At 35.1% G+C, this 11,062-nt stretch overlaps 1 protein-coding gene across 6 annotated transcripts in view; it reads right to left on the reverse strand.

Moving 5' to 3' along the window:
• Nucleotides 1–10,801, reverse strand: part of Usp15 (ubiquitin specific peptidase 15) — a 114,182-nt gene extending 103,381 nt beyond the window's left edge. For all 6 annotated transcript variants that reach the window (XR_003301159.2, XR_013343671.1, XR_013343670.1 and 3 more), the window contains exon 1: nucleotides 10,677–10,801. Coding sequence is in view for 3 of the 6 variants with exons in the window: in XM_026392949.2 (XP_026248734.1) it covers nucleotides 10,677–10,765 (89 nt within the window). In the remaining 3 variants the exon portion in view is untranslated. The remainder of the gene's footprint in view (nucleotides 1–10,676) is intronic.
• Between the last annotated feature and the right edge of the window lie 261 nt (nucleotides 10,802–11,062).

Consider the following 11,062-nt stretch of genomic DNA (forward strand, 5'->3'; position numbering starts at 1 on the left):
CTAAGTTGCTTAGGGCCCTGCTTAGTTGCTGAGGCTGGCTTCTGGCTTTGAACTAGCGATCCTCCTGCCTCAGCTTTCCAAGCAGCTGGGATTACAGGCATGTGCCATCATGCCTGATTCATTTTGAATGTTTTCAGACATTTACATGGTATCTGACTGCCTTTCCACTTGAAAGATTACTTTGGGTTAACCCCCTTGTAGCATGCCATGCCATTTTCTAGGTGCAGAGTTTGTTGTACTACCTTCTTCCATACACACTGTAAATGTCTTTTTGATTATTAGCATATTTACCTATATTCTTAAGATAGTGTTTGTGCCTTTGGGGCATAAGGATAAGAGTTGGTGAAAGATCTGTGGGTTAAATGACATACAACATTCACTGAGTAAATATTACCATACCAGATATCTCTAAGAAGAGTGGAGGAGATTTCCATGAGAGACAATAATAAGACAAATTGCTAAAAAGAGGAGGATGCTATTTATAAGAGCTAATGAAATGTTGACACATATTTAAGAATATTAAAAAATAACATTTCAATATAATAAGAAGGCCAAAACAGACTTGAAAAATAACTTGTTGGAAGACTCATTACTTTCAAATTTCAAAAATATGGATAGACATATTTTAATGGAATAGAGTGGAAAGTCTAAAAATAAACCTTTACTTTTATAACCAACTGACTTTTGAGCAGAGTGTCAAGACAAGTACACAGGGAAGAATAGTCTTTGATACATGGAGCTGATAAAACTGGATATCCACATACAAAAAAAATGAAATGACCACTTCCTCATACCACACCCCCAAAATATTAACTTAGCTGGATCATAGAATTATATACGTTAAAAACATAAAATTTATAGAAAATAAGGAATATGTCTTTATGATCTTGAGTTAGGCAAAGGCTTCTAATTCATGACACACAACATGATGATGACAAAATAAAAAAACTGAACTGCATTAAAATAAAAACTTCTGTGCTTCAATGAACACAAAGTGAAAAGAAAATCCACAGAATGGTAAAAATTTGCATATCATTTATTTAATAAGTGACTTGTACTTAGAACATATAAACTCTTACAACTCAATGACAAAAAGAAAAAAATCAGATTTTTAAAATAGTCATAGGATTTGGATATTTATCCAAAGATATACAAATGACTAAGAAGGAGATGAAAAGATGCTCAACGCTTTAATTACCAGTGAAATGAAAATCAAAATTACAATGAGATACCATTTCACACCCACTAACAAGACTATAATAAAAGAGACAGATATTAACAAGTGCTGACAAGAATGTGGAAAAACTGGAACCCTCATACACTACTAGTGGTAATGTAAAATGGTATAGTAGTTCCTCAAAAAGTTAAACATAAAGACCTAGCAATTCCTCTAAGGTATACCTAAGAGAAATGAAAACTTGCACATGAGACATTCATAGGAGGATTATTCACAATGGACAAAAATTTGAGGGCTGGGATTGTGGCTCAGTGGTAGAGCACTTGCCTAATATGTGTGAGGCACTGGTTAGATTCTCAGCACCAAATATAAATAAATAAAAAATAAAGGTCCACTGACAACTAAAAAATTTGAACTTAAAAAAATTTGAAATAAAAATGATAAATTATTGAATTTATATAACCAATGGTCAGCAATAAAAAGAAATGATATATGCTACAAGATGAACATTAGCATTATGCTAAGTGAAAGAACTGAGAAACAAAAATCACACATATGATTCCATTTAAATATCGAGAATAGGCAAATTCACAAAAACAGAAATTAAGATTAATGATAGCCTACAGTATAAGAGTTTGAGGAGAAATGAGAGATGACTGTTGGTGTGTAGGAGGTTTTGTTTTAGGATAATGAAAATATTCTAGAATTGATTATGAATTGATTATGAATACTTCAAATAGGTAAACTATTGTATGTGAATTAAATCATAATAAAGCTGTTTATATACATATGAAAATGTATATATAATTTGTTATCATGTATGTATTTCTTTAAAAAGCAAAGAGTGAAGGGGCCATAGATCTGGATGAAATTATTGAGAATGACTTTATTGAGATTTTTTTTGTGGGTTTTGTTGTTTTGTTTTGGTACCAGGGATGGAACCCTGGGGGTGTTTAACCACTGAGCCACATCCCTAGGTTCCCTTAATTTTTTTATTTTGAGACAGGATCTCATTGAGTTGCTGAGGCTGGCTTTGAACTTGTGATCCTCCTATCTCAGCCTCCTTAGCCACTAGGATTACACATGTGCTGACCCCAGCTTGAGCTCAGTTTTGAAGTAAGAGAAAATCAGGAATCAGTAAAATGTATATGAAATAATAGGAATGATGTATAAAGCCAATAAGGCAAGAAAAGGTAAATAATTTGTGGGAAGTAGGAAAGCATAGGTTAACAGACAAGGAGACTCAGAAATTCTATAGGTTTCTCATAACAGATAAAAATATTTATCTAGTATGGCAAACCTGTTACTTCTTGATTTCAATACTTCTGGGTATTCATTGCTCAAAAAGTTGCTCCCATAATCTGGATATAAATCTCTCATGCACAGGAAGGCAATATAGCTACAGTTTACTAAAAATGCAGGTTTCAGAGTTGGACTGCCTAACTTAGAAACTCACTGACCAAGTATATGACCATGTATACTTAACTCTGCAGCCTCAGTTTTTGTATCTGTACAATACTACCACTTAAGCAGGGAAAGAGAGGGAGAGGGAGATGGAGGATAAATCCTTCCAAGGTATACTCCCAGGGACTTACTTCTTCCAACTAGGTCCCACCTTCCCCATAGTCTATTTAGCTATTAATGGATTAATTCACTGATGATGTCAGAATCCTCAAGATCCAATCACTTCCACAAAGCCCCAACTCTGAAAATTGCTGCACTAGAGACTAGGTCTTCAACACCTGAGCTTTTGGGGGACATTCCAGATCTAAACCAAAAAACAGTAAATGAGCAATATTTTTGTAAACCACAGCCACAGCTATATGGTACATGTAACTACTTAGCTGTACTTTCTAACAAGAATAGAAAAATTCTTCAGCTTGAAAGCCATAAAAATAAATGAACATAAAGCTGGATGTATTGGTGTACACCTATAATCCTAGTTACTAGGGAGGCAGGAGGATCACAAGTTTGAGAACAGCCTTGGCAAGTTAGTAAGACCCTGTCTCAAAATAAAAAATTTAAAAAGGTCTGGGGATGCAGTTCAGTGGTAGAATACCACTGGGTTTAATCCCCTGTAATGCGGATACCATACCACAAAATATATCTATAGACCTACATCTATATATAAGTATTATAGATACAACATTTTCCATCTTTATCAAAGATAAATCTCTTCAATAAGTTCTAAAAACACAATTGAAAATAGAAAACAATAAGTCATTAAAAGTTTATTTTACCATAATAAAGAAACGTAATGCTCTTTTACACAAGCAATTAATTTTGGCTCTAATGCTCTAAGGTTTTGATTTAATTGACTCCCTGGAACTATGACTAGCCTGGCTTCAGAGACACTTTTGGGCTTTTTTAGTGAGATCCTTTGACTTCTTTCACAAAAGAAGTCCTTTCTATGAGTGTGTCTCTAAGGGTGGGAATTATCACATTAATACCTGGGTCTTCTCAAAATTAAAAGGAGAGTGGAAGGGATGGTTAGCATTCTTAGCTCTCTCAGAATAATTAGTAATTACTTCCCTTTTCTTTTTGGAAAGCTATAAAGAAAACATGTGGAATCTTAGTCATGAATGTAGTAAAAGTGGGCTGGGGTTGTAGTTCAGTGGTAGAGCACTTGTCTAGCACATGTGAGGCACTGTGTTCTATTCTCAATACCACATTATAAATAAAGAAAAGTCCACCAACAAATATATACATACATATACATATATATACATACATATACATATATATATACATACACATACATACATATATATGAATGTATGAAAGAAAGATGGGTTTTCTATCTTAGAACACAAGCTGAATAAATTTCCTTCTTATTGGAGACCTGTTTGTTTGTTTTTTCTTTTTTGTACTAGAGATTGAACTCAGGGGCACTGAGCCACATCCTCAGCCTTATTTTGTATTTTATTTAAAGACAGGGTCTCACTCAGTTGCTTAGTGCCCTGCTTTTGCTGAGGCTGGCTTTGAACTCAGGATCCTCCTGTTTCAGCCTCCCAAGAGCCACTGGATTTCAGGAGTGCGCCACAGCACTTGGCTTGGAGACATGTTCTTGATCCTTTCCTCAGATACTTAATTTTAATCTGTATCTAAAAGAGAGGTCACTATCTATCAATATTATGATGTGGCTTCTAAATAGTGACTTTTGTGTAAACTGGATAATACATTTCCTGTTTAAAGAATAGATGTGAGAAAGAATCTGGAGAAATTATTTCAGGGCAATAAATGAGTCAGAGTGTGAACTACATTGGTAACTGAGGAAATGAAAATAAAAGGCACAAACTGAACTGACATTACTCAGGGGAGAAAAAAGAAAAAAATCTATGTGGAGACTAAGGAGGATGTGAAATACTGTTTGAATTACATTTGAGTAGTGAGAGCATAAAACCATTTTTAATACTAAGGGAAAATTGACAGTATTTATAATTTTAAGATTATAACCAGGTATTCATACTAGCTCTGAAATCATCAAACAAAAAATGAGGTAAATAAGGACATGTACTTTAAGGACACACAAGTGTAAAACATTTAAAATAGTGACTAGCACAGAATAAACATTCAAAAATGTTTACTGATAGTGGTATTATCAATAGTGAACCACAGGCAAGCCAATTTTTTTCTCTGATTCCTCACCTATAAGAAAGAAATATAAACATATATTTGGTCCTTATTTTGAGGATAAAATCAGATAATATGTGTAATCAACCTAAGATGTTTTTAACCTTCCCCTTACTTCTCTGCCAATATACCGGTAGTTTGAACTTACTTTTCTTTTTTTCCTTCCTGTCCTTTCCCCTCTTCTCCCTCTTTCTCTCAGAGTCTCACTAAACCTGCCCAGGCTCTTCTTCTTTTTTTTTTTTTTTTAATAAACTCAATGAGTTTTTCCCTTTTTTTTTTTTAAAGAGAGAGAGAACTTTAATATTTATTTTTGTTTTCGGCGGACACAACATCTTTGTTTGTATGTGGTGCTGAGGATCGAACCTGAGCTGCACGCATGCCAGGTGAGTGTGCTACTGCTTGAGTCACATCCTCTTGCCATCCTTCTGCCTCTGCTTCCTAAGTAGCTGGGATTATAGGAGTACAAGAACACATTCATCCCAATTCATTTTCATCAATAATCAAGGCTTTTTTTGGTTCATTTTTTAGTTGTAGATGGACACAATACCTTTATTTAATTCATTTATTTTTATGCAGTGCTAAGATTGAACCTGGTATCTCACTACAATCTACTACTGAGCTATACCAAATAATTAAGGCTTATTAATAAAGTGATTCTCAAAGTGAGGGAAAAAAATCTCTCTAAACAAAATGAACATATCCAATGTCTAAGATAAAATTATTATATTATATTATAAATTATATATCAGCAGTAATGCTACTGGGACTGTCATTTTTTTAGAAAAACTAAGATCCTAAGACTATACCTATACCTTCCACTGTCTTAAAAATGTTCTTCAAATTAAAAAATTCATTATATGAAGTATTTTTGAAAAATATCAGTTGATAAACATGGAACATAAAACACCAAATATTAATAACTGTGTTGTTCATACTGGACTAATTCTAGGGATTCGTAGTCCAAAAAGAGAACTTCATGTACCCATAGCTTACAGTAAGCCAATACTTTTAAATTATGAACAAAATACTAAAACAAAATATCCTAAAGATCTTACTACCTTCTTGCTGTGTTATCTTTGTAAAATACTATGAGAAAAAGGCATATTGCCACTAATAAAAGCTTATGCTTATTGATAAAACAATTAAAATTTAGAAGCTCAACAATAAATGATCCCAGATTCTTTTATTTGAAGGTATTTTCAGAACAAGATTATATCTGTTCTATATATTTAGTTATTCACCTATCAGTCTTTAAATATGTTTTAATTTCCAGAAGCAAGATGTTAAGATTTCCCACATACTCCATCATATCTAAATTGAACAGTCACAAGAGACAAGTGTGGGATAAAATGGTAGAATTCTGCAGCTAAATATAAAATAGACTTCCTTTAAAGAGGGGAAAAAAAAAGTCCTTCTTTTTCTTTTTACAGTTAAAACTCTCTTAAATGAATCTTTAATATAAGAGCAAGTTTAGTTCAGCAAGTTCAGGGAATGAACCAAAAAACCATACCACTTAGGGTCAAATCCCAGCTGAACCACCATGTGAACACCTCCCTGAGCCATGGATTCTTATTTTGTCAAATATGAAGTGCCCTGAATTGTGATGAAGAGTAAACAAATCTGTCTCTATGTGTATAACAGTAATTGGCACATAGTATTCTTAAATGTAACATTGTAGGTCATGCCTGACAAACTTATTATTTATTATATTTATGTACAAGCAAGATTAGTAACTAACATAGAACTATTTTGTAAAAATACCTTGAGTGTGCTAATAGGAAAATAGTACAAAATCAAGCCTGAATGTCACAAACTACATAAATGAAATCACTGACTAGTACTGAATTTTCTTGGCTAAATAGGGTATATTAATCCTTGATTCACTAATGAACTTACAGAAAACGCTTAAAGTATGAAAAAAATGCTTTTCTAGATGTTTAAACAACTAAACTGTGAAAAATGTGTTTTAATGGCATTATTTCTGTCCTTAGTTTCACCCATTTACCAGTATTAAAAAGTTTTGCTGTCTTGTTTCATTTCCTGTAAATAGCATAAGTAGTAAACACCCTGGCACAACTAAAATTAATTTAAATAGTAATGTATAATTTTCTTAAGTACATACTAAACAATTTGGAACTCATGTTAGTGTATAATTTCCCTTTACATTATTAACTGATTTATGATTATAAAGTTATTTTCTGTGTCAAAGTGACATAAACATAAGGGAACAAATAAAACCTTAAAGATTTCTAAGTAAAATTGCAAAATAGAGGGAAAGCTCTAAAAGCTGAAATCAAGGGTTCCTATTTAAAACTTCACTTATCTTTGAAATTCTTTGGCAATTTATTGAAACAAAAATAAAGACATTTTAAATGATTCTAAATACAAGTTAACAAACATTACTTTCCAAAGTTACCTAAAACCTAATAGAGTTACTATGGGTTACACAAAAATGACACATAATATTTAACTACACATTAGCATTAAATATAATCAGACATAAATATTACTGAAAATGAAGCTAGGCAAGGTCACACACACACTTGCAATCCCGGATACTCAGGAGGCTAAGGCAGAAAGATGACCAGTAGTACAAGGCCAGCCTGGACAACTTAGTGAGATCCTGTCTCAAAGTAAAAATTTAAATATAAAAGGCTGGGACGTAGCTCAGTAATTGCCTTTCAGGTCTGAGCAAATTCAAACCCCAGCACCAAAAACGAAAACAAAACAGAACAAAAAATTACTGAAAATGATTGGTAGATGAATGCCATTTAGTAAATTGGGGAAAATAAAGTAGTGATTTCATTTTGATAAACGTTTATTTGTTCTCAATAGGTCTATTTTAAAAGAAACCTCCAAACCAGTAACTTTCCTTGTAACTCATCTGTTTACCTAGATCAGTCTTAACAATTTTGAGATTTTTAAGTCTTTTTTATATAGTTCCTAAATTCTAGCTTAATCTTGTTCATGATTTTCTGAATCTCATTATAATGCAAACAGATCAACAAATAGCATAATGAGACTACTGACTTACTTCCTTTGCTAATTGGTGTTACTTTCCTCTCTCTACTACTTCACAGTGGTATGTGCCTCTTCATCTCAGACTTACCTAATTTACTTTCACCTGTAGAATATCGGTTTATATATAAAAATCATTCCCTGTTTACAAATGAGCAGAATTCTGGTATTCATGCAAGATCAAATAAATCTTTATACTTGCCTAGGTACTGGAGTTAGTTACTAGAGGTCTAGGAAAAAGTCTTATTTGCAAAGTGCTCAAGAACTAATTTAATCCATTTGATTCTAACTCTAAATACCTGTATTAAACTCTCAAGAGTAAATAAACTTTATGATAAACCTACCATTTTTTATTAGCAGCAGTCTTTCTGAGATGGTTTTATGTATGTGGTAAGGAAAATATTCCACTTTTGTTAAGGGTAGTTTCAGCTCTAATATGACAGGATTTGCCCAAATACCTATAAAAGATTAATCCAGAGACTTACAGAGTGGCCCTAAAAATAAAAACTTTCTAATGAGTTTCAAAAATCTGCCTAACAACTAAATTATTTTTATTAAATATTCTTACCAGTTCTGTACTCATGAGTTCATTATATAATTTCTATTTATCAGATTATTTTCCTTTATAATCAAGTTTTTACTTTACACTCTTTATTTTGGACAGGTTTCACCTGGTAATTGGCGAGTAAAGTGGCTCATGGATAAACCAAATTGGTTTCTGAAATTCCCCAATACCTTTTTTGCCTGTATTTTTTCCTTTAAATAAAAGAGAAAACTAAGGTGTGGATCAAACTTGCAAAATTTCCACAGATACCTGAATATCTGTGCCCTGTTTTCTTTTCTTTAAAATGAAAGCATTGAAATGACTCGAATATGGACCTACTCTAAAAATGATTTTCAGTAACTTTGCCAAAAAGCAAAAATACACTCATTTGAAAAATACCAAACTTCAATGCCTCAACATATTGCTTCTATCATACTGTAAACACAACCAATCATTACTCAATATACCCAAAACATGACATTAATATATATTATAACTCAAAGATTTATATTTTATGGATATCCACATTTATATTTTAAGACACAGTAACAGGGTGAGTGAATTAAATTTTTTAAAAGATATTCTTTTGCAGGGCTAAGTTTGTGGCTTAGTGGTAGAGCGTTTGCCTAGCATGTGTGAAGCACTGGGTTCGATTCTCAGCACCACTTATAAATAAATAAAATAAACATCCATTGACAACTAAACAATATTTAAAAAAATTTAAAAAAGATATTCTTTGGCATACAATAAAGAAGAAGGCCTGATTTCATCTTTAAAAATTCACAGGCCAAAGTAAACATAGGTGTCCTAGGAAATGCTCAAAATCTCCTCAAAAATAAACATCTTAGGAACAACATTCCAGTATGAACAAAAATGATTATTAAGTAATTTGTAAGTCCATATTTGCTGTACAGCAACAAGTGTATATTTGCACCCCTAGGGATTTTCATTACAGAAACACAGTATGTAGCATAACAAAGTAGGAAAAAAAGTACTAAGGCTTAGATCAAAGTACTTAAATTCAAGTCCCAGATCTGCCAACTATTAGCTTATTTGATAACTACTCCAATACTACAGCATTTGGTCAGGAGTCAATGGCAGAGATAAAAAGGTAACTAAGACTATTTCATAGGTATTACATGTTTTGGAATATTTGATTGAATCTAAATATAACCCCTGTAATAAAATTGTTAAGGTGCATTCTATAAATGAAGACACTGTGGTGCAATGACTTACATGAATTTGCCTCAAAGTCATATTGCAAGTTAAGTGATGGAATAAATTAAGTGAAATAAGTTTAAATCTTATTATACTCCTTCCATTAAGTCACACTGGAGTACGAGGGGAAAAAAAACCACTGTGAATTATATATCACTGTTCTGATGACAGAGGGACGTGAAAATTTTTTATTATAATGAAGAAGCACACTATCCTTCTTCCAAAAAGTATTTTCCCTTTATGTTAAATATTCATGTATTCAAGTTATTCTGGATGTCCCTTGCTGTGGCTTCAAGTATTAAAATCTCCACAAACTTCCTTCAGTATTTTAAGTACAGTATTTTACAAGTTTGAATATTAGCAAGTTACTTAAGCCTCAAGTAGACTTATCTACTTTTTGCAGGCCTATGTTATCCTTCAAACAGGAGGGAAGGGCTGCACTTCTAACAGAAATACTGCCGGCTTCTACCAAGCCTCCACTAGAGCACCAGACCACGTGGTATCTCTCTTAAGCTTAAGGTTCCCTACTCCTCTCCCTCCTTTTCACAAGGACCTAGAAATTAAGGTTTCTTTCTCTTAAGTAGAGCCCTGACATATGCCACCTGTGTAGTACAGACCGCAAACATCCTGCAGCCTGACTCCCGGAAGCCTACTAGAATCAGAATAAAGGGGAACTTGGATGCCGACAATGCCGGGAAGGGAAATGATTGGAAAAGTAAAGCGAGTGAGACTACGATAAGCTATAAGATGAGGACCTGTCAAAATAGTGTAAAACCCACGCCGAACGACTACAACCTATCCTTCGGGAAGGCCTGAGGTGGGAGCGGCACTACGGGAGGAAGGACGACGAAGGGACCCGCACGAGCTGCCGACGCCGCTCCCCACATACCTCTCAGCATGCACCGACAAGCCAAGAACCCTAGCCCTCATCTCGGGTCTAACCTTTGCCCCAAAATCCTGCTGCCTAAGGCGGCCGCCGCCGGACCTGCCCGCACCTGTCACTAGAGAAACACACCAGCCCGCCGTTCCCGCCCAGTCCTCCACCGTCCTCGGGCAACTGCAACCACCTCAACATCTTTCCCCTACCAGGTGTCCCCTTTCCGGAGCGAGGTTTTCAGCAGCGTCGCGATGTCAGAACGCTGGGTGTCCAGATCCGCCGCTCCGCCTTCCGCCATCTTCTTCCACTAGCGGCAGCGGAGGCGGCAGCTACGGCGGCGGCACGCCCAGAGCATTGTGGGAATGGCGTCCCGCGGCCCCTCCCAGTCGGCAGGTCGAAACCAAAAGAGACGCGGGGGGAGGGGGGTGCCTCGGGACAAGAGGAAGCCTCGGGGGTGGACTGGGTGCGCGTCTGTGGTCTGCTGCCCCCCATCGGTCCCCGCCCGTCCAGCATCTCGCCTGGGCCTCCTCCGGCCTGGGACCGCCGGCTTTTAACTCTAGTGGCTGAGGGCTCCGGCGTTCTGCGCTTCAGCGGT

This window comes from Urocitellus parryii, chromosome 5, assembly GCF_045843805.1.
Source record: "Urocitellus parryii isolate mUroPar1 chromosome 5, mUroPar1.hap1, whole genome shotgun sequence".
Lineage (NCBI taxonomy): Eukaryota > Metazoa > Chordata > Mammalia > Rodentia > Sciuridae > Urocitellus > Urocitellus parryii.